The sequence below is a fragment of the Diorhabda carinulata genome, chromosome 4 (genome assembly GCF_026250575.1).
Source record: "Diorhabda carinulata isolate Delta chromosome 4, icDioCari1.1, whole genome shotgun sequence".
Lineage (NCBI taxonomy): Eukaryota > Metazoa > Arthropoda > Insecta > Coleoptera > Chrysomelidae > Diorhabda > Diorhabda carinulata.
Genome location: NC_079463.1, coordinates 9,777,670 through 9,803,687, shown reverse-complemented (window position 1 = coordinate 9,803,687; position 26,018 = coordinate 9,777,670). Strand labels below are relative to the sequence as shown.

The window sequence follows — 26,018 nt, the reverse complement described above, 5'->3', positions numbered from 1 at the left end:
TTAAGGGGGTGAGTCAGAGTGAAAACGAAACCTTTTATTGTACCATTTTGAAATTTTATCACGTTGTCGATTATAAATCAAACTTAACACTTAAATTTAGTGATACAGCAACTAAATCCGATGATTATCCAGTTACGATTCTTTTTTTATGTAGATTGAATGAAAATCTACAGGAAAAATACATTAAACTTGATGTTTTTTATGGCAACAATAAAACTTAAACTTAATCTGAAAACGAAGGAAAGATATAGAGAAAACAATACAAAAAAGCAGACGCATAGTACATATTATGCCATATTTATTGTTTCTACTGTATCTAATTTTTCACAATACACATTTTTGCAACAGACAGACTCGATGTAAGTATCTCTACAAGTTTTAATCTTTTCCTAAAATGTTTCATCAATTTGATACAATGTGTTAACCTGGTATAATATTTAGTTAAATTCAATATGAGCACGTCGCTTAAAACCTTTTTTGTATGCTAGTTTCTCGAACTTTTTGTTAGTGCTATCTTAAGCCTTTCTTACATACGTCATCAATCTTAAAACGTGTTGGATGTTCGCAGAACCTCCGTAAAAACTTCTTTCTGGCGAGAACGAGGTGATTAATGGAATAGATATTACGTACTTCCAAAAAATTTTTAGTTATCTCAATTTCAGGTTGTTATTTTCGTAATCGATTTCAGTTGGAAGCGAATTATTGTTTTGTGGAATCCTGAATTATGCTTTTACATCCAGCATCTCTGAAAACACATATAAGAGAAAGTTTTTTTCTCAATAACATCTTAGTTATCTCCAACTGAAGGTTTTCTATTTATCATGTTTTTTTATTTGACAGAGCCTAATTTTGATAAGAACGATTTCAGTATAATTTTCGGTGTCTATATCAAAGATGTTTGTTTAGAAGATTTGTAACGTTTCTTATGAAATCTTCTAATATTTGTTTCGTTCTGTAACCATATAGGTTCAATTCTCAATTTTTTTCGTTAGTTACTTTTCCAAAATACCTAAAAAGAGATAGAGCATCATGCATATGAATGTTATATCTTGAAGTATTTAGAGTTATTTTATTATCTACAGACGTCTATAAATTTTGAATGAGCTGTATTATGATTTATCGATTAACTTCCGAGGCTTTTCATCGCTATAGGAAAATTCCTGAATTTCAAATCACTCCACCCTCTTATAACTCTCACGGCAGGAATTCGTTTTGTAATAATCTGAAAAGAAATCCCGAACACCGGCGTTGTTGAAGGTTTTTCCTAAGATAAATAATAAAAAATAAAATTAAGAAATTCGTTTTTGTGCTTACGTGAATGACAAGCTCTGAAATAGTTTCCTATAAGTCATAAGCCTGTAATTTGTCTTATATTCTAACCCCCAGCTCCTAATCTACTTGTAATTTCTGGTTTTAAAGTTTTATTCTTACTTTCTGCTCATAAGTCTGTTATTTAGCTATAGTGGAAAAATTGGTGAACGTACGTAGTTGTTTTTAAATATTTGAAACATTCATCTTGTGGTCGCACTTCGCTACAGGATGTTTCAAGACGAACCGAATCAAACAGAAGTTGTTCGCACACGAAACGCCTGGAAGCAAATGGTGGCCAGTTTTTTAGGAATAATTGGACATGTAGTCACCATTCAATTAGAGCAAAGTAGAATTCTGAATAGTACATCAACATTTATTTGCCAGAAGATCATGCCAGACCATGCGAACTCTTACACATCAGTCAAACAAAAACGTCTTTCAGTAGCCAAAATATTGAATTGATGGATCATCAGCTGCACAGTGCTTGTTTGGCACCCAATGATTTCTTCTTATTCCCGCAGACCAAAAATGCTTTGACAATTGGTTCAAACGCATGCAAAATTGTATTGATCTAACTAGAGAATATCACAAAACTTAAGTTGCAGCCCTTGTAGAACACATTTAGATTAAATTTTTACAGAAAATATGTTAATAACCATAATAATGAATTCTTCGTGATATATCAAGCTGTTGGCCAAATCTTGCAACACTCTTTTGATAAAAAATAGATCTCAAAGTATCAAATTGACAAGAAAATATAAAACTGCTCAATAAATAGAGCCCTATTTTTAATTTCTTTTTGTTGATAAATTGATTTGACGTATACCCCTAAACTGCGCTCTAGCATCGGTTCGTCTTTAAGCTCTCAACCAAGGTAAATATTTGAAATTTAAATAGTGAAATATATGCGTGAGCTTTGGAGCAAGTAAATAAGGTAATTCTGGAAAAGGAAACTTCTTTTTTCATCTTATTCCTCTCAAAAACGAGGTCATAATAGCGAGAGTAAAAGTTGAAAGGGAAAAGTATTTTATTTGATGTTTACTTTAAACAGATTGACAAGTTTTCGTAAGAGTTTGGAATTGGAAAAGTATTGGAAACAGTTATGTTACGCTGTGTTTGTGTTGGAAGATCCTTTTGATATTTATAAAATGGAAAAAAAGTTACGTTCTTATTAAAATAATCGAATCACATTTCTGTATTCACAGAGAATATTTTTCAATTCCATTCAAGTTCGTTTGAAATAAGAAGCGGCAGTAAACTTTTATTTTTATTTATTCCAGCCATCAAAATAGTAAAGAATTTACTTTACGATAAACTTGCATTGTTTGTCGTTGTATAGTTAAAACATTAATTAAACTTCAACCAAATAAAGGACGATTTGTAGGAGCCCGTTTGGTATGGTAATCTAGGGATCCAAACAGAATAAAATGAATAAACATTTTACATGATGGGTCCCCCTCTGGGGTATTATCATGTTTTTTTTTCACTTTTTTCACTTCCAAATTTAACTTTATTTTGTTTTATAAGGCTATTTACGTCTTTTAGTATACGTATAAACACTTTTTAGCGTCTTTTTACGACGCTGGCTCGTTATTTGTGCACGCTTTCTTTTTTAGGTTACTAGAGTTACTCGCTTAAAGAAAAATTGATGTTAAATCTCGCAGAAAGCTCGAGTTAGGATTTAAAGTTATATGGGACGAGATGAGAAAATAATATCGTGCTTATAGGATGAATTATTATTTTCAGTAAAGGATCTAAGACATATCGCACACTTTCTTTATTGAAATAATAATAATTTTTATCACAGATGATGTTACCAATGAAAAAATTTCATAATACCATTTCCAAATAATGTTTAATCAAGTGAAACAAATTTCGTGTTCTGGTTTTTAATTACATTCAAGTTTGACCTGAATTTTACTAATTCAACCCTCAGCAATATTCTCTTAAAATATTCAGTCTCTTGACAGTTTTAGATCATCCCGAAAAAGAGCGTTCGTCCCCAAAAATTAATTTAAAACGCGGCACGGTCATTTTCAACCTTTCCTTCTTTTGTTTGGAACCACTAAATCTTTTTGGGTCCTCGCATTTCTGTCATCTATTTCATTAATACTGTTTAATGTAGTCAGCCATTCGAGCACAAAGAATTAGTTTTTCTTTTTTTCGTTAAATTTTTAAAATGAGAGAGACCCGAAGATGAATTTTTAAGATAGAGGAAGATTATGGTTTCGCTTCCATTTAATAAATTTCGTAAATTTCGTTTGTATTTTTTTAAATTTATAAAGTTCTACGTTAAATTTTACAAATTACGGGAATTGATTAATCGAAAAGAAAACGGCATTGTCAAGGTTTTCCATTTAAACACATCTCACCTAGTGTAAAGTGCAAATGACACAACTAAATTAAATCGTAAAAGCGGACTGGCAAACAATGAACGACTCACGAGAGCAGAGAATTTTAAAGTATCAAACTCTAAATGAATGTACATTGTTGGAGTTTAACTATAAATTCAGAGTATTTATCGCAGCAAATATACAATGTCTGGCTATTAAATAACAAGACTGGTTACGAAAAAGAGTTTGATTATAAAAATTACTTCACATTTGAATGCTCCCCTTTAATATACTCCCCGCCCCTCTCCACACACCTTTCAATACGTTTTTTCCATTGATCGAAGCAGTACTGGAAGTCTTCTTCGGTGAAGGACTTTAGGTATTCTGCCGTTTTTTGCTTTACCACTTCCATCCACTCCAATCGGGTCCCTTTAAAAGCAGATTTTTTTCTAACCTTTCAAGGAAATCTGAGCAGACTTGAGCAGGCAGCTTTTGGTCAGGTATCAGATTTCTTGGCATCAACTTCGAACAAACTTTTGTCATGTGTAATACCTCATGTAAAATATTTGTGCACGCACAATTTGGTTGATTTCGGTGACTACTTTCGGGGTCACAGGGCGACCTGGGCGCTGGTCATCTTCAGTACTCTCTCGGCCACCACTAAAGTGCTTACACAACCCAAAAACACGCGCACGAGATAGAGAATTGTCCCCATAGGCATTTAACAACAATTTATGTCACTCAGTCGGAGTTTTTTTCAATTTAACGCAGTCTTGTTATTCAATAGCCAGACCTCGAATGATTTTCATAAAAACTATCATGTATATGCGATGTATAAAATAAATTTTGTGAGGAAAACTATTTTTATTATACTTATATTGCTTTCAAGCTTGCAGGTATTGAAAAATCAAATTCCAAAAACTTTTGTCTTCTGTATGAATGAATTTGGCACGCCCGATACATTAAGTTGAAAAAAACCGTGTAAAACATAATTTTTCATTTTAATAATGCTAAATAAATCAGTATAGTTGTAGAAAACAAACAACATACTGTATATATAAAACGTTTTGACGTGATCCACGATAGGTTTGGAAGGCAAAGGAGAACAGAAATAATTGTTCAGTATTCAGTATCCGACAGGTAATTTATGAAAAGCTTCGGATGGCAAATGACGTAAAGAGACGCGTCGTCAGTCAGTGAACAGCGAGTTTGAGCTAGAAGATGATTTCCCCGAAGGGAATTGATCAAGATTGTGAAGATTTCTGTTTTTATATTGTTTGTACTTTGAATAATCGTATGCGTTGAGCTTGACGCAAAATCGATATTAGTGACGTTTTTTCAATATATAAAGTTCTATTATGAAACTGATACCACTAGAAGATGTACAAAATAAAACAACTTATGTTAAATACTCTTCTTTTTTTTTCGAATAAGTTTTTCTATTAATTCAAGAGTATCAAAATTCGTAAATAATATTTTCATCTACTGCTCGAAGAATGTATAAATACAAATCTCGTATTGACATTATCGTACTAAAACAAATTTATTTCTAAAATTTCAATGAGAATATTCGTGGTCGATATGTTGGTTTTTCATACAATATGGATTCAATAAGGTGGAAATATAATGATGCTGTTCTTGCACAATACGGGCTTTGGGCTGCTTGTTTCCAGTACATTTTATTCTTTTGTTCACCAGATACGTATTTAACGGAATTTTTACGGTAAAAGAGGGATTTTTGGAGGCTTACAACAGTTGATATATATCACAAGAGCTATACCAGATTCACAATGGATTTAAAGGACACTTTATTTTCGTTAGTCAGTTAAAAATATAAATATGTTTTTAGGAAGACAAATAAAAAATAATATTTATAATTGGATATGGCTTCATTGTTTTTCAAAATAGTCTAGATCAATAAAAATATTTTTGCATGTGTTTGAACCAATTGTCGAAGCATTTTTTACCATTCCAATTGAAGTACCTCCAAAAGATGTGATTTTAAAGCAATTTATTTTTGATCTGTTTTAACACGAATTTTTTTTGAGCGATTGTCAAATTATGCGGTATCTAACGCGAAAAAATCTTTTTGACAGCCAAATGTTCATGCAGTATTCGTCATGACGATCTTGCAATATTAGTTCACGCACAGCATCGATGTTTTCTAGCACAAGTGATTTAAAACGACCTTCACGAAATTCATCCATTAGCGAAGTGCGACCATGATTGAATTCGGAAAAACAGCGAAAGATGGTCCTCCATCAACGAAAGTCCAAGTTGATGTGAAGCTGTTGGTTTAATCAACATCGAAATACTTAGGAAATCGTCGCACGAAAATGTTTGCGATTTACTTTTTTACTTTACATTTTTTTACCAAGATGAATATTTCAAGTATCTATAAACAATTCAAATAGCACTCGTATGACCACTCAAACTCTATGATGGTGATGTCAGAGAAGAAGAAGAAAACTTAAACAGCAATCCTCGTATTTGTTTGGAGATATCTGTATGCTTAAGGAAACCTGCAAAGCCTTCAAGGAAACGGCAGAGACAGTGAATCTAGGAAAAGGGCAATGAGAAGTTTGTCAATCCAACTAAATGGAGAAAAAACAATGAGAACAAGTTCAAAGTTATGTATATTTTGGGGTGGTTATCAAAGACTACGGTGAAGGAGGAAATCTGGAAGCGAGGATACTGAGGGGAAGTGAACAAGTAAGCACTTGGAAGCGCTGATTGCGATAATAAGATCCAAAATAATTTCCAAAAAGTCGAAGCTACGTCTATACAAAACAATAATAAGACCAACAATGAGCAGAGGAAGAGAAGTCAGCTATATAGGAAAGAAAAGGATACTAGGCGGTAAAAAGGAGAGGATTTATGGCCGAGAAGAACAAATAATGAGATAAAGAATATATTTGGAGAAGCAGAACTAAGCAAAATAATTAGTTCCAAAAGAGTACAGCGAATGCCAGATTTTAGAGCAACAAAAAAAACGATAGACATTTAACAAGGAGAAACAAGAAAAAAAGAAAGACGAAGATGGTACGCAAAGGTGATGGAAAACCTAAGAGACAGAGGAATTCAGGACTGGAAAACGAAAGCAAAAAATAGAAAAGAGTGGAAGGGGATCATTTCAAAAGGCATGCGTGAAGCACCTATATATTTCTTAAACATTTTGATATGTTTATGCTTCTAAATGTTCTTATTTTAGGTCTTATCTGTTTTGAAATTAGTTTTTTTTTTAATAATTTTTTAAAGATAAATAAAAATTGACGTTTAGGCTTATTATTATTAAGTTTTCATCAAAATATCATAGTAACACTGACAATTTGCATATTTATTTTAATCACCTATATCATGAACATCAAAATAAGGATAAAATCAAAATAGAAATTGGTTCTAGTAAGAAAAATTAATTTTTCCTTAGTCCTTACATCTCAAATATGTAGCAGTAATCAATTATTAGAATTTACAAAATAGAGTTATAAATTTTACTCAAATTATTTAGATCTTTTTTATCATTTATAGCTTTTGCGTTCTTATGAATGTGGACCATTTCTAAAAATTCTCTTTTTCGTGTATATTGATGACTTTTCAGTCTATTTTCTAAATACTGAGATGTCTGTCCTATGTATATCTAGATTTGGTATTCTTATTAACAAATACAAATAGAGAACTCATAAAACGAGAAAAAAGACTTTATTAAAGAAATCTAATTATATTTTATGATGATGTAATAAATAATTGACAGATTGAATTCTACTCATAAATTGTTATTATTTTCAGAATGGAAGACACAGTTCGAGCAATGTTGGCGTACAAAAAACACGCAGAGCAACTTAGACAAGAAAAAGCAGCTCTAACTTTAGCTTTTGAGGTTAGTATAGCACAAATATTGATCAAGATTAGGTGGAAAATATATCAGGAGTAACTTATGTAGAATACAGTGTAGCAAAGATTTAGTATAGACAAACTGTTGATTTTTAAGAGTGAGAACTTGGTTTTTCAATTTTCTTAAAAAATAAAAACTGACAGGTAAAAAAACTAGAAAACTTGGTGAAATACGCAAAAGTAACAGAGTCCATTTAGTATTTGGAGTAGAGTATTCTAACAAAAGTTTCTCGAATGTAAACTTTACAAAACATATATATCATTTTGATAGTTTAAACTGACGTTACATCCCCTGGCGACTATATTTTTCAACGTCTTCTTCAATTATTTTATACGATCTGTATAACGAATAGATACATTCTAATATGGACAACCGGTACAATAGAAATAGTTCTTTTATTGAATTTGGACTTCATTTGAATTTTTATATAGTTGTAAAGTTTTATATTTTCCAACAAACATTTGGAATTATTGCGTTTTGGCGCCAAAGTTATAATCAGAATTGGTCTAGTTTCAGTACAATCACATACAGGACAAGTACATATAAAAAAGTACTAAATAAATTTTTGTTTTAACGATCCCATACAGTATAGATAGTTTTATCTCTTTTATCGGTAAAAACAGAGTTTTAATAACTAATTTTCGTATCTAATTAATAATAGTAGAGGAATTTTTCTAATAACCATCTAGACATAAAGTCACATTTAATACTATACAGGGTGGAAATCTCTATTAGTGGAGTTTGATTTTTCATCTACAGGAATAAAATTCTTTAAAAAACGATTATAAACTTTGTAGCCTGTAAAAATATATTTTATACTTTTCATTTATAAACAATCACATATTCAAAAATGTGCTGTTCCGCTATAAATTGATTAATAATTTGATGCTTTTATTCAAAGTGCAATTTAACTAATTCCATTTAAATCTCATTTTGCTGTGCTTTCATATCCTATTAAGCTGCACTTAATCAAACACAGGATTCGGTGTTATGGAAAGATTTACTTAAATGAATTTTATCTCTACCTAATACCATGATCAAGTTAATGGAAATAAAACGTTGTTTTCATTATAAATCGTACCTCGTATCGTGATGAATAATATTAAAAATAATAGTCAATCAATCGACAGTGACGTCAAAATAATGGAAATATCAGGAAATTCCAATAAAATACGAAGGAAGAGAGGATAAAATAATAATCAAATATAGAAACTTGGAGCAAAAAGAAAAGAAAATTTAGAGAAATTTAGAAAAAGACAAAGGAAAGAGGAAGTAAACGTCATCATTTATACCTGAAAAAATTGAAGCATATAATATGAATAAGCAAAAAAGTGCAACGAATACCATAACAATTGCAAAAGGTATTTTAGTGTGCAACTTCTGGAGTAAACCTTTCCATCATAGAAGATCATATCCACCATCACCCTTGCAAGCAAGTCTCTATAAACAGTAAAAGTAAACAAATTCCTAACCTCAATGTTTATATAATATTTTGTACCTAGTTTAAAATGAAAATAACAAAGTTTTACGAAAGTCAGCTGATCTGTTAAGTCAAAAGTAACTAGATTGCAATTTGCCCGCAACAAAAATGACACAAAACCGATAATGTCAAGATCTTGCATGAAACATTCAGATGAACTTCATCTGCGCATGCTTTTGATCAAGAAATATTGCGTCTTGCATATTGTCTTGCATCATTTCAAGCGGCCTTAAGTATCTACTGCTGAACTGCAATTCGAGCTAAGTCTACTACAAGCATCCTCTTCATCTCTCTGGGGTTTGTTTTTTGACCCACTGTTGATCTCTAATACTGTTTTTATTAATAGGTGGTCTTTAGAAAAACCTTTTATCAGCTCCGCCGCCATTTCGCTAATACAACGGACACTGAGGATTTCATTGTCTGTTTTCTACCCTCACTTGTGCATATGGTATGCTCATTTCAATATGCCTACCAACTGACTCCTGAAAATTTTATATTTGCTTGGAGTGAAGATCTCTGTTAAGTTTTCATGTTTTTTTCTAACATGTTCTGATCCTAAATTTATAAGTAATCATTAATAATATCTTCTGCATAGAGGGTGGAACTTTTTATTAAATTACTAGCTTTTACCCACGGCTTCGCTCGCATCGAATCCATTAAATAAGTATCAGAAATCATTATAATAGAAAAGAACGAAATCTGTAGCTATATTAGAACCTGAGATATAGATCTTTGAATGTAGAAAAATTGCCAAAAACCTACAAAAATCCATAACTCCATATTGAATGTCCGCGCCTAGCTCCTCTCCAACTCAACCGATTTAAGTGTTCATTTCAAAAGAAAGAAGGTGTTTCAGCGAGTGTTCTTAAACCAAAACGAACTCTGTAGCTATATTAGAACCTGAGATATAGATCTTTGAATGTAGAAAAATTGCCAAAAACCTACAAAAATCCATAACTCCACATTGAATGTCCGCGCCTAGCTCCTCTCCAACTCAACCGATTAAAGTGTTCATTTCAAAAGAAAGAAGGTGTTTCAGCGAGTGTTCTTAAACTAAAACGAAGTCTCTATCTTGAATAGAACCTGAGATATTGAGGATAGAACGTGTGTATGTGAAAAGCTCCCATAAGTAATCTACAGGGGGAAATCGCAATTGAGTATAACTTGAGAATGGTGAAAATTAGATGAAATCCGATGGTTGATGGCTGATCTGTGCATCAATACCTTTCATTGAAAAAAAAATTAAGCAAATCGGTTTGGTAGAACGCCTGAACGGACTCGGAATGAAAATCATCAATTTTTTTAATATGTAAGATTTATTCATAGGGTGCTCCTGGACTTGATGCCAAAAAATTAGGAGTTGGTAGATAACGTGAAAATAATGCTGTGACATAAAAAAATTTCTCAAACGACACCGACAACCTGTACAATCTAAAGATAGTATCGATTTTTCAACAAAAAGTTTTTGTTTAAATCGATAAAATTTATGGTTTAGGAGATATGTAGATTTTCAGATCTTTGTACATGCCGAGGAAACCATTCACCATAGAGAGACATTCTGAAGAAAATTGTAATAAATTGTAATTATTGAAAATACTTTTAGGAGGTATTAAAACATAATCAAAGTAAAAGCAAAATAAAAACGTATAATAAATGTTCGAAGTGGGCTCCTTGGACTTCTACACACCTCCGGAGTCTACGGAAGATATTTCTTTCAACTTGGAAGCGCATTCCAAGATGCTTCCTTATAGCGTCACGGTGGTAGTTTATTCTATCGATCATTATATTCGTTAGTTCTCTAAGAAATGTTTTATTGTGTTTTAACACCTCCTGTAAGTATTTTCAATATATAATTACAATTTGTGATAATTTTCTTCAGAATGTCTCTTTATGGCGAGCGGTTGCCTTGGCATGTACAACGATCTAAAAATCTACATAACTCCTAAACCATAAATTTTATCGAATTGAATATAGAGAAACTTTTTGTTATAAAATCGATTAAAAAGTTCATTTCTTTGGATTGTACAAAGTATCCCTGTTCATTGAGTATGAGCCGCCTCTGGCCATCAGATAGTATTTATTTCGTCTAACACACGACATAGACATACGTAATCATCCATTAAAAATTCATAATTTTCCAATTTATAATTTAGAAAATATACTTAAATAAAGTTCTGATTTCGTAGGTTTAAAGGCCTACAACTCAGAAACGAGTTGTCATATGGGAAAGTTTTTTTTATGTCACAGCATTATTTTCACGTCATCCACTCACTCCCGAATTTTTTTGCATCCTAGAACACCCTGTATAAATAGAAAATCACAGGAAGGTCAGTGAAAGTCTTGAAATCAAATTTTCCTTAAAGTCGTTAAATCAAACGGAACAAGGAAGTTACTACTAACAAGGTTTTAGGGTAAGGCATCATCGACTGTAGTGAATATCGTTAATAAAAAAGTACAGAAAATTCGTTACGTGGGGGTAACAATCAGTGGTGTGCTTCGGCCAACATTCCGAAATTTTATTCCAAATACACTATTCTGTTAATATAAAAATTTTGCATATTTTTTACTGACATTATAAATATGAGTTTCTATTTATTAAGCTTATTTATCTATGAAAAATCGAGTTTTTAGATAAAACCAAAGTTTTTACTTCTAATACAAACTTTTATGCAATACTTAACCAGTAAAATCAAACGACTACACCAGTGGAAGTAAAGGTAGGGCCAACATGAAGGGAAAACTGAATTCCCTTTGTTTGCATGTAACCGCAGGAGTAGATCTCCCCCTTATAGTTCTAGGGTGTTCCTGCAAGGCGGGGTAATACCCGCTGGTTCGCAGAATTACTTTATTGCCACTGCATGTCGAGATTTCGAAGTTTAGCAAGTAATTGTCGGATAAACTGGTCGGTATCTAGGACGAAATCCCGTCTTATTACATATGCTATTGATATTTATTTAATACGCATTTATTCATTACCGCTTTGCATTGAGCTTAGGTAAATACAGAATATTATAATTAAACTATTCACGATATGTCAGAACGAAGCTCTAAAAAAGAGAACTTGTACCAATTACACTCCCGCTGAGAAAGCTGATAAGATAAACGTTACGGTATTTGGTTGGTTAGAAATGATATTTCTATGTAGAAAGGGTGAAACAGAATTATTTTGATGGTTTATTGAATAATTTATATGTAGACAACATGCAACACATGCTGAGAGCAGACACTTTAACACTTATCTTGAAAATCGAACAACAAATTGATGGATTCAATGAATAATTCATTTACATTCTATTTTTGAATGACTATTCGAACTACTATAGCTTAACTGACACTATTCTCTATCTGATACAATACAACATCGTAAATCCGGAATCGTTGTGAAAGGATTGATTCCGGATTTTAGATTTGTCCGTATTTTAGATCATACCAACATTTGAATGGTGGCGTCATCTATCGCGCTAACGAGAAATCAAATAGCATTACATAATAATGTAAACAGAGTTAGAGGTATGCATAAAATATGATAACGTCGCGTTTAATACTGTACAAAAACACTTTTATAAAACAATAATAATGAAAAGATTAAATATAAACATATTCTTCATGCTATTGTTATGTATGGTGTCGCCAATTAGTGTTCAATACAGAAGCTAAAAATTACGATACGTAATCAGTCCGGATTTTAGATATTCCGCGTTTTAGAAGTCCGTATTCATGATGTTCAATTGTATAACATGATAAAATTGCCGTCATTAGGTTTGTTCCAACCCATCAAAAAACCGTCCTTGGTACGGTGACGATTCTGCGCAATAGAGATTACGTGTTCCACTTGGTATCGTTTGTGAACCGTTTTCGGGACGATTGATAGCAGCACGGTTATCAGAGATTGCGCAGAAAATATCATTTAAACTCTTTCAATAACCAATAACGATCCAAATTATCAGGCTGGAACAAAGCTATTAAATATATACGGGTGATCCAGTACTTAATGAAAAAAATTGTGAGTAGGTGACGTGAAAATAATGCTATGACATATAAAGTATTTTCTCTTACGACCCCTCGTTTCTGAGCTAGAGGTATTTGAAGTTGCAAAATCGGAACTTATATTTAAATATATTTTAAGTAACTTTTACAGGGACAACCTGTACAATCTAAAGATAGAAAAAATGAATTTTTCAATTGTTTTTTTAACAAAAAGGTACTCTTTGTTTAACTCGATAAAATTTATAGTTTAGGAGATATTTAGATTTTTAGATCGTTGTACATGCCGAGGAAACCGTTCGCCATAAAGACACATTCTGAAAAAAATTATCATAAATAGTAATCATTTCTTAAAAATTCTTACAGAAGGTATTAAAACACAATCAAACATTTCTAATTTAACTATTGTGTTACTTACATAAGGAAAAAATCGAAATATTCAGTTGGTTAACCTACAAATTATCAAATAGAAACATAAAAAATAATAAATGTTCCAAGTGGGAACCTTTCGCTTCCAAGATTTGCCAATGGAAGTTTATTATATCGATCATTACGTCTTTTAGCTTTTAAGATATCGCCAAAAAAAAAAAGAATTCATTGTAATTAATTTAGGGTAATTTGGTGGTCATGCAAATGTACCTTCTCGACCTCCACTTATAAGGAAAAATTTATAGAAAATACTTACAGGAGGCATTAAAATATAATTTTATGGAATATTCCGACATGCCTTTGATGTATGGTTTGACGTCTGGTAACTTGTCAGAAGCCAGAAAGGTTTTATACCAAACGCTTTCCGGGCATATTTATATCAGACTGTAGAACTTTTGGAACAGGTTTGTCCGTTTGCCTGTATAAATCAAGTGAACTAGTTTCCATTATTTTAAAAAAATGATATTTTAGGAAGTATCCTACAAAAAAAGGTGTCGAACGTCAACAACGAACTATACGAACACAAGCTTTAAAGCAAAATGCATTAGATGCAGTTAATGCCGATCCCACAACTAGCATACGCGAAATGTCACTACAATTTAACATATCAACGAAAACTATTCATAGGATTCTCCAGGAGCAACTTCTTCACCTGTTTCACACCCAGAAAATCCATGCCATGGAAGTAGAGGATTATCCAGCAAGACTGGCATATGCTCGCTGGTTTCTAGATAAACAACGAGTTGTTAATACTGATGAAGCTTGTTTCACACGAGACGACTTCATTAATTCCCAAAATGATCAAAAATCTACAAATATACTCAAATATAAGTTCTGATTTCGGAGTTTTAAATGCCTATAACTCAGAAACGAAATTATTTTTTCTCCAACCATCAAAAAATGTTGATATTTTTGTACTATTTTCAGGTGCAAAAGCCATCAATTCCCTTACCGTACAAAAATTTGCTCGTTGCTTAGCAACACTTTTAATCCTAGAATTAAAAACGCTACTTTTAATCCTAGGACTAAAAGTAATTGCATTTGAGCTCTCTAATTAAAATTTAAAACATTGTCTCTCACAAACTTAGTAAAACAAACTAATTGGGCGACTATTTATTTGTTATTTATAGTGATATTGAATGTACAATTGGAACAATTATTGCCAAAATTCAAAGCACCACTGAAATAATCACTAACAATTTTCAAACAATTCAAAAGATGTTCATTAATGTTAGAACAACTTAAAGTATTCTCCGTAACTGTTGATGAAACATACGAGGAAATATCTGAACAGGTACTTGCACCTTCTTTGTCAGGCTGCAATATTTTTCTGGCAGTATTCTCTTTGTTGATACGTTATTCTACAATATATCCTTCTGCTACCGTACTCGATTTCCAACATCCATGTCTCTTAAGACAAGTGAGGTCACCGCCACCATCAATAAGAAGTATAGCAGATGTTCTTCTTAGCGAATATTCAGTATACTCCTTCCAATTTTGCAATTTCTTGCGGCACGGCACTAATTTTGTGAATACCAACAACCATTCTTTGACACTTCCCATTAACATACTTCAAAAATAAACGACGTTCCTGTATATTTGATGGCCGTAGTGCAACATATTTTCGAAATAAACGCAAATAATTATCGCCTACAATGGAAAACAAACGAGGTTTCTTGTTTTTTGTCTGCAAAATTTTTACGACCAGGACCGAGTCCATATCCTCAATGTCACCAATTTTCAAATGAACTAGTTCGTCGCAACGCATAGCCCCTCCAATTCCTAAGACTAGAATAAATTATCAGGTGCCATATCCAGGAACCGATCCACTTCGTCCTTTGTAAAAACCCTAGACTTTTTAGGTATATATCCATCACTTTGCCTTTTTAACAATGCTCGTAATTTTGAATATTTACTAATATCCACACCATTTTTGATATCCAGTGTGGATCGCAACACTGAATACTGTGACCAAAGAGTGGATGGCTTGACGGTCTTCGTTAAATTTGAGGAATACACCATAAAAACACTCTCCGCATAGTTTTGCACATTTTTTTCTTTACATCAATCCATGAATTGCTGATACGCAAGTTCATAAACTTGGCGAGATTTGGGTGGCAAAAGATTTAGATATACTGCTTCGGCACTTTCCAATATATCCGCAGGTATATTTTCATCGTGTTCGGGATTCATTTTGAAAGCAGCGTGAAAACTACTACAAAAATTATATGATTAGTACGTCTACTTGACAATCGATATTTACCAACAATACCAGATATTCATGACTACCGACTTGCTATCGCTGTTATAATTAATAGGTGTTCAAATTTATTACCAAATTATTAACGATTTTTGAATAAAACTAACTTTATTTTAAATTTAACTTGGTTGGAGAAAAAATAGTATATTATATCATACGGACTAAAAGTGCCTATGACTAAAGTGACTAAAAATATGCACTTTTAATCCTTATAATATAATATACTATTATGTCACAGCATTATTTTCACGTCATCTACTCGCTCCCGAATTTTCCGGATCAAGTTATAGAACACTCTGTATATTTGCTACTATGACAAGATCTTTATATTTACGCACACGTTAAAGTAACTTTGATTTGATACATTTCGTGGTTTTATAGAGTGTAACGTCAAATTACATCGGAAATGAAAAAAAACTTTACTGTTTATATAATTTTGAATGCTTTCAAACTTAAAATGTTTTTTTTAAAGAAATATTCTGCTTAATAAGGGTGACAGCCCTGGTATAATACACTTCACGGGCCGTCACATACTAAGGTCGATTTCCCTTTACCCTTCCGAGCCATTACACGCACTATCTCTTCTTCCACTAATTAAGCTTCATCAGTTTTATGACGTGAATCGAGGCCGACTGAGAAGACGACGACGACCAAGGCGGAAATCGCGTTAACTAGTTGGGGAATGCTGTTCCGTTCGTCGTCAGCTGATTTTTAACAATTTTCAATTAAAGTAAACATATATATGATATTAAAGATATAAAATCTCGAAAGATATATGGAGGAAAATTCTGAAATTCTAACGTTAGAAGGAAATTGCTTAGCAGTGAAAAATTTCGCCTACTTCTACTGAAGTAGTCTTTATCAAATTATTTTCATCTATTAGAAATTCATATAGTCATACTGATATTTGTCGCACGAATTTAGATATATTTATAAATATTTTACTACGTGTAAATATCTAACTTCGCTCATTTGGTTTTTTGAAATCAATAGCTCCAGCTGATCATAATAAAAAGGGGTCCTTGACGATTTAAATCCACCCTTTGCATGTTTATACAGGCCACATAATCTGCTGCTGGCTTGCTTATACACTACAATACACAGCAAACAGTAAGAGGCGTGTAGGTATAATGTAGATTGTAGTAAATATTGTAATGTTTTTCTTATTTATACTATTTCTATCGGTGGGGTGAATTCATAAACAACAACTCGCCACTGTCTATAAAAAATATATATCAAAGGCACAGGCAAACATCAAACGATTTGCCAAATTTTAGAGTTCTATTATAACCGGACAGGACCGACTTCACGGCCCATGTCGTCGACTTGTTTGTAATAATATGTTAAGTTGTATCTGAACATGGTTTGATAATTGGATTGAAGACAAGAAAATTTATGAAAAAATCAAATAAAACCCACATTTTTAATCAATCTAAATCTAATTAGAAGCTACATATTTAAATGACAGGATAGAGGAAAAGACGTATTTATTCCTCGTATCCTTATGCTTTCTAGTGACACGTTAGTCAATATTGAACAACAAAATTTCCAGTAAAATGTTGTTAACTTTTAGTAATTCTCGAAAATTCATATATGTCGCATGTTCCCGTGACGAAAAACCATTAACATTTATTTAGACGTATGAAACAGAATAATCAATACAATTTTCTGTATCAAACAATATTTATTCTAGATTGAATAGGAAATTCATAGGATATTTTCAGTTAATCATACTAGTGCTTTTCGTTATTGCCAATATTCCAGACAAACATTTATAGAAGGACTTTGAAATATTCTACAAAGTAGAAGTACGTGGCCTGACCTAGAGATGGCGGTAGTTACTTTGAAAATCCCACTGTCTAGAGAAGACAGCATATTTGGAGACGTTACGTTCTTTAGGATTTGTTTGGCAGCTATCAATAGTGAACGTTTTCAGTGAATTTGTAATCGTGCATTACATTGTATGTTAACTGAAAATTTGGACATGAGAAAGCTGTGCGTTTGTAATGGATGTTGTGAAGATGTTTCCATCGTTCCATAACCATAAATGAAACGTGGGTCCATCACTTCACACCCGAAACAAAAGAACGATCAAAACATTGGACTAAAAAGGGAGAACCTTCTACTAAGAAGGTAAAGACAGTTCCATCTGCAGGCAAGGTCGTGGCGTCGGTTTTATGGGATTCGTGTGAGATCATATTCATCGAATATCTTGAAAAGGAAATCAAGCAAAACACGGCCCCATTGGCTAAGGAGAAAGGGCTTCATTAAGACCATGCACATGCTCACACATCGTGTATTGCAATGGCAAAAATTAAAGTTTGAATTGCTGCCCCATGCACCCTTTTTGCCAAATTTAGCCCTCTTGGATCACTTTCTGTTTCCAGGCTTAAAGATTTTCCAACAATGAAGAGGTGATGTCGGCAGCTAATGAGGACGATTCTTATTATAAAAATGGTATCGAACTTATTGAACATCGCTGTGAAAAGTGTATGGAACTAAAAGGAGATAACGTTGGAAAATAAATATATTTTTTTCCAAAATTCAGGTACTTCTAGGACCATCCTCGTACAGCTCCCTTGAGATAAAACAAACAGGGAAAGGGATCGTCAGGAATCCATTTCCTGTTAAAAGTTGTTCCTAAACCATTTAATTTCGACAACCCTTCCGGTTTGGTTTTAGTATCACAAACAAAAATCCATCGCGGAACGTTTCAAACAGAAGGGAATGCCGAGTAGAGGGACTCGTTTTATCTATGTAAAGAGTAAGTGGCTTTATTCTATTTGTATTGTGGTGTATACACTATTACGTCTAGCCTTGAAATATTTACATGAAATACATTTACTATATTGATTTTAAAGTAGTGATGTTGTGGAGGAATCGGAAGCGATATTTTTGTTGATTCCAAGAAAAAATTAGTTTAATATTTCTTTGGTGCTATTCGGAGTGAAATCTTTGAAGATGCATCATAGTTTCAAACGGACAAATACCTTTCAATTAAAAAAACTGTATATCCAATAAATAAAAAGAAATTGAAGAAGGTAATTTAAAAATTCGTGAAACTGTGTTATTTTGATATATGTGAACTGAACCTCTACATAAATTTCTATTAAGAAACACAATAGTTTCCGAACAAGTTTCAGTCTTCTTCTTTCACGAGGTCTGCTCCACCATTGCTACGTTTCTTCATCCTTGTCTCTCTCTTCTTCTTGATGTACTTTCCATGGTCCACAATCAAAGAAAGAGGGATATTTTATATCTGTACCCTTCTACTCCTGTTTGTATATACTGTCGAAATCCAAATTTTGAATTTAACATTCTCACGCCTATCACTATACATATAATGCAGCCCATCATATAAATCAAATTACTCACGAGATATTTCTCGTCTTTGAAATATCCTAAGAGGCAAAAGGGGCCAAAAGTGGATTTCCCCAAACACGACTTTTATCGCATTATCTGTCGCCTCGAGTTGCATTCGCCCATAATGGGGAAATTTCATAGAATTTATTTGATGTGGTTAAACATCGCTTGAATTAATTCTGATGGTGATGTATAGGGGGCGTTCTCGTAGAAGAATCAGTTCGGCTGTATAAAAATTCATGAGCAGGGAGTAAAATCCATTTAAATAATGAGAGTAGTCATCAGATGAGCGTATTATAATGGTTATAGTATTTATTATTATAGCATGGGTCACATAAATAACAAATTATCCATCGCTTGACAATATTTTTTGTTGAATATTTAGTAGTCGTGAAAAGTGGTTGATGCCTTTTTCTACCAACCAAAACTTAACAAAAACTTGTTATGTTACCGTCTAGACAATCTTTGGCAACGACATGGAACTCTTGTTTTCTTTTTGCAATTTTCCCACAATATTTTTACGCAATTCAATATTCTCCATTGTTAACTTAACCACAGTTATGTGTCGATTATTCACCCTACGGATTTAATACGAATATATATTTGACCGTTCCGGAAAACATTCAATAACATTCAACGTTTTGTATGGATCGCCATTACATTTTCCATCAAATTTGTATCGTATAACGTATCCATTGTAAATCTCTTATCTTCGCTTTAACACTTGCATCGGAACTGAATTCCATTAATAGCATTAACTTTGACACAGAATAGCAAAACGATACAACCAGCGTAGAAACAATACATTCCAATATATTCCACATAATAGCCAAGAATTCAATAAGTAGAGGAAAATTGACTTGTACAAGGGTGCTACTTAAGTTTTGAGATAGACAAATATTTGGATATGGCTCTATTATTTCTCAAAATTTTCTCCATTAATATCAGTACACTTATGCATACACCACTTCTTCGGGTGTACAAAAACGTTGGTTGACTTAGTTGATTAAGAAGAAATCATTGGGTACCAAATAAGGATTATACGACCAATCAATTCGATGTTTTAACTTTTCAAAAACGTTTTAGTTTGAACTGGTGTGTGAGAGCTCGCATTGTCGTGGTAGAGAATGATTTGTTTTCTGCGATTGGTTTCCTTGATTTTTTCGAAAACTTCTAGCAAACAAATACTGGAGTACCATTCAAAATTGATCGTTCTACATTGCTCTAATGTAGGGTTACCAACCGTCCTTATTTCTCAGGACATGTCCCAGTTTTTGTAATGCCCTGGGACGTCCTGAATAGTTTTTAAGCAGCATCCTGGGTTTTCAAATTTTAAAATTCGCGCGCCTCTTCTCAAATCTTGCATTAAACATACAGAGCTAGCTATTCACTTTGACTACTATTTAGTTATAACTATATGTTATAGTATCTAATATCTAATAGGTATAGTCTATAACTTACCTAAGTTTCAAAAATTTGTTACAAACCAAAGCGGTAGTTTTATATTTCAACTTGTATAATTTTATTCAAATATTTTTATTAAAAAGTGTTATTATTTTAATTACTTGAATTTCATTTCACCTATTTTCACTAGATATTTATTTAACTATTGCAACTCTATTAATGCATCCTTTTTGAACTTGAATGTTCCTGGTTTTTCTAACTTCAATTCCTGGTTTTTTAAATTTGAGGTTGGGAACCCTACTCTAATGGATCAGTGGCACAAGTCCAGTTATTGCGAATATTTGTTTTGAAGTGCTTCGTGGTCAAACAACTTTTGTTAGATTTGAATCCCAATCTAAAATACTCCGTCAACTAGTAGATGCTCCATGGTATGTAACAAATCACACCATTCACCTGGGAGTGTCCGCTGTACAAGAAGTTATCCAAGAGAGGATCATCAAATACCACAAAACTCACCCAAATCAACTACTAGAGGAATTGTTAACGCCACAAAACATGTAAAGGCTGAAAAAAAGTTGGCCAATAGACCGAATATGAGGTATAAGAGGTTGCAGCACTGGATGTAAGCCTCACCAAATCATTATAGATGTTAGATTATCTAACATTCGCGAGCAAATTAACCCAAAGAATGTACAAAATATTCTGATTGTTAATAAAAATTTGTAATACAAAAAAAAATTTGTTAGGTCACGTGAGTGATTTTTTTTGTACAACAGCCGATTTTGGATGAAATTCATGTTGCCACTATGATTGAATTCGGGAAACCAACGAAACTCGGTGACTCGAGAAGGTGCTTCATCACCAAAAGTTGAAATTGATCAGTACACTACTGTTGGTTTAATCCACGTCCAAAGTCAAAGAAAATGTTCACGATTTAATTATATTTTTTGACCAAGTATCTACATTTCAAATAGCACTCGTATGCAAACACGTTTGGAATACTTTCGCCATTAAAAATATCAAATGATGGCGATGTCAGATTTGACATAGTCACATCAGTGTTGCCATATCTAGTGAGTTATTTGTAGTATCTCTAGATATAATACGCCGAGTGTAAATAATGTACACATTTATAGAATGTATCAACTATTCAAGCTTGTCTTACCATTAAGAAGTTTTATCAAAACAATGATAATTAGTCGTAACCAAAACAATTTTTAGCCGAAAAACACAAGAAATCCATTAACTTGCGTATTAAAAAGCCTTGTTACTGGTTTCAATAAAAGGTCCCAGCTAATCCCAAATTATCCACGAGGGATTCACGTCGTAAAAATTTGTCGAAATTTGCTAAAATCCCTTTTTAACACTATATCCATCCGCCGTTAAATGAAAAGAGAAGTTTTCGTACAAGGAGACTGTTGGAAACCTTTTTTAATATTAGTAGAAAGGAAAGAATTAAATTGTTGTTTCTCCATTTAAAAGTGATTATCTACAAAGAGCCATTTGAAGTATTAATTCGTTATTAGAAATAGCATTATAAGTAAATATAATCCATTATATTATTGTATGTATGTGAAGCACCCCGTAGGAAAGCTTGTATATACCCCAAATTCTGATTGTCCCGCACCAGCGAAATACTGAATAATGCATGCATATCCACGCTTTCGCACTTTGGCATTATTATATGAAGTGACAGGTAAATAGATTGAGGTTATGTACACTGAAAGTTTGTGTATTTCTCGCCTAAGCAAGTTTATCAATTACCGGAAATATGACACCTGCCATCTGCTCTAGGCTGTTGTGCAAACTTAATAATTATTTGTTGGGGGTGATTAAGCGTTGTCAGGTGCGTATCTGGGAAAATATAATTAGAGTTGTAGAAGGGAACTCAGTCTAGCGTTAATAATTCTATAAAATGATTAAAGACACATTAAGATCAACGTATATTGCTTATTACAATTTATATGCTCTTATTTCTCATTGTAAAAGTAAACTTTTTAACGGGGGGAGCACTCAAAATGTTACATAATGAAGAAGCTTCATCTAGAGTCAAAAAGCGGTCTACACTGTTTATCTATATGAACAAATTTTTTTAGAAAGTCTTTAGAACGTTATATTTTATAATCTTCAACTAATCAAAATTAATCATTGATAACACATCGAAATGCTTATCAGGTATCTCCGTTTAGATCATGTTCTTTGACTACCAAATTTATAGAATATATGTTTATAATTACTGCGTGTCTACCCTTCGCCCTTATCGAGGGTTCCCTGTAATCAATTTTGCAGCGTCTGTTGTAGCTGAAAAAGCGAGACCACTTTTTAGCAAGCATTTCGTAGCAAATTACTGGACACGTGGCTCTAATCCATTGCGGCGTTTTATACAGATCGTTTTTATGTAGGAAATTGGTAGGAAAAAAAGTATTTGAATTAATAATTATATTAATTATAGAAACTCGCTGTGTCGGATTAAATATCGTACAGTTTGAATCGAAACATTAGTCGACTAAATCTAAGTATGATATGGAAATCAATGACATATTTGTAACGATCTGTTTTTAATATTTTCACTTAGTAAATATACCTGGAAGTTTTTTCCTTTTAACAAAGAAATTAAATCTAAAAGTCTGAATAAAAAAAATTAATTATTAAATTAACGATATTTCCATCCGATGAATTTCTTTCAACACCAACAGACAATTATTCCGGGAAATTAAAGTATTTTATAGAACCATCTGTTCCCCAATACAAAAATTAAATTGTCAACGTCCAAATTTCATTTTATAAATCCATATACAGGGTTGTTTGAACTGACTTTAATAGTGTTACATTCACAAAATGAATTCCATCGATAAGTCAACGACTTATGTATCTATGATATCATCTTCTAGATACCATACACATTAGGATTAGAAAATTAAAGCCAGTAAATACCCCCTCACTCTCTCTCATAAAAACATCAAAAAGCTATCGTAGATATCCATGAAGCACGATTCCACTCTTATGTACCTACTCCCACAACCCTATACGCCGACAAAATGAATGACATCTTGACAAGGGCGGTAATTAACTGCCTCCAAATGGTACTGGGGGGTTGTAAAATAATTTCTGTGTATGAGGGTCTCTGTTTTCCTCATATCTATTAAGAGTTGATGCCACTGGGTGTTTCGTAATAGCTGGGTATTAAACTACTATTGCGAAGTATTTAGGGCCGCAAAAGGGTCTGTAGAACTACGTTTTATATAGAGGGGACGAATATTCCGTATCCAGTGATACTTTGAATCAGGTGCAGGATTTGTTTTAGTAATTAACGTTATCCTCGTTTCGTTATAGAATTAAAATATATTTTTTAGACGACGCCATCTGAAAGTTCAGTATTCATTTACACACCAAAAGTTGCGTTTTGAGTGTTCCATGCAGTGAAAGTGACAGTTCCGTACTGCAAACACTTTCGGAACGCTCTGGAGTAGACAACTTTAACTTCCTTAGATGTGACTCAAGCCACATCAATGTTGACAGTTGACAGTTTCACTTCGATAGTTTTGCATAACCTTTTAATTTTCTGAAATTATTTGTTTTATCCGAAGTTTTGTCTAAATAAATGAATAACAATGAATGATGATGAAAAAGAAAACATCAGCGATGAAGAGTTACTCGAAAGTGATGTCACCAGAAAAAGACGAAAAAACCAACGGAAAACGTAGTGCTCGTTTATTTTTCAGAAAAATCTAAAATCTGAAAAGTTCTACTTTATGGTCTACATTCTCGATGATTAAAAGTACTCTCGCAATAAAACAAGATGTACACATCAACAAATATCCAAAACTCATCAATTTCCTGAAGAAACAAAACAAAGGGTACACTGCAAAAAAATCAAAAACTTTAACCAGAGAAAATGTAATATAATTCTTGTTACATTCTTATGAGTAGTCTAAAAAATATTGTGTACGCCGCGGCTGAAATACTACTTTGTTGGACTCATTTTTAGACTCGTCCAACAAAGTAGCACTCTCAGTCCTTTGCATACAAATAACTATTAATGATGACCAGTTTGCAATAAAAAGTATGTTTCATTACTACCTGAACACCCTATAAGAAGATTGCTACTTGAGGTTTGAGATTTGGCAATACTGATGTGAATATGTCAAATCTGACATCACCATCAAAAAGTATGACATTTTAATGGTGAACGTACTATTCAAGTTAATTACAGTTACTCGAAACATTCATCTTGGTCATTTTCGTGCGATGATTGTGTATGATTTTCAACGTGGATTAAACCAACAGCAATTTGACGAGCAACTCGTTTCGACTTGTCACTGTATTTCGCCGTTTTTCCGAATTCAATCATGGTTGCATTTCGCTAGAAAATGCATTTCGTGAAGGTCTTCCAATATCGGTTGTTGTGCTAAAAAACATCGATACTATGCATAAACTGATATTGCCAGATCGCCATATGACATACCGTGAGATTGAGAAATACTTGGGCATTGGTTGCACCCGCATACACAAAATATTGCACGAACACATGGCTGTCAAAAAGATTTGTTCGCCTGGATACCGCATAATTTGACAATCGCTCAAAAAACAAGCACGTATCATTTGGTACTGAGGAATGTTGAAAACATTCAATCGCGGTGCTTTAAAAGATCGTCACAAGTGATGAATCACAGATCTATGCATTTGACCATCTACTGTATTTGTCTCGCAAGACGAGCCAAATTCAACAAAAGTTGTTTGTGCATGAAGCACTTCGCTTGTTTTCTCGGAACTGGACATGTTGCCATTGTTCTATTAGAGCAACGTAGGCTTGTCAATTTTAACTGGCTACACCAGCATTTGTTTGTCAGAAGTGTTTTAAAAAAATCAGGGTAACCAATCGCAGAAGAGCAATCATTCTCCACCACGACAATGCGAGCTCTCACATATCAGTTCAAACAACGTTTTTGAAAAGTCAAAACATCGAATTGATGGGTCGTAGGGGTGGTACCCAATGATTTCTTCTTAATCCCGCAGATCAAAATAAGTTGTGAGGTCGACGTTTTTCTACACCTAAAGAAGCGGTCGTTGCGTTCAATTACATATTTTCGACAATTGGTTCAAACGCATGAAAGGTGTATTGATCTCAATTTTGAAAAACAATAAATCCATATCCAATTAGGTATAAATTTTATTGTCCATCTCAAAACTTAAGTAGCAACCCTCGTACAAACGTCGACTATTAATAATACTGTTTGAAATGAAGGATCACTAAATATTTTTCAGAATATTTGATTTGTTTGTTTCAGAACCGTTGCCAACAATATCAAAGTACGATAAGCCGTTTGAATACGGAAATAGCCACGTTGCGACAACAACTTGAGCAAGCGGGCAGAGACAATAATCCCGAAGGAATTTTGCAAGCGCACGCTGCAGCTTTACATAGACAAGCAGAAGAATCCAGGAAACAATACGAAAGATGTTTGGACGATGTCGCCAACCAGGTGGTTAGGGCATTATTAACGCAAAAAGTAAATCAATTTTTCATTATTCACGTATATAATGAACAAATTCGTTTAAATG

At 33.0% G+C, this 26,018-nt stretch overlaps 1 protein-coding gene across 8 annotated transcripts in view; it reads left to right on the top strand.

Moving 5' to 3' along the window:
• LOC130892214 (uncharacterized) overlaps positions 1–26,018 on the top strand; it is a 222,824-nt gene that overhangs the window by 174,375 nt on the left and 22,431 nt on the right. For all 8 annotated transcript variants that reach the window (XM_057797452.1, XM_057797451.1, XM_057797450.1 and 5 more), the window contains 2 exons: positions 7,431–7,521; positions 25,745–25,966. In XM_057797452.1, the coding sequence (XP_057653435.1) occupies positions 7,431–7,521; positions 25,745–25,966 (313 nt within the window). The remainder of the gene's footprint in view (positions 1–7,430; positions 7,522–25,744; positions 25,967–26,018) is intronic.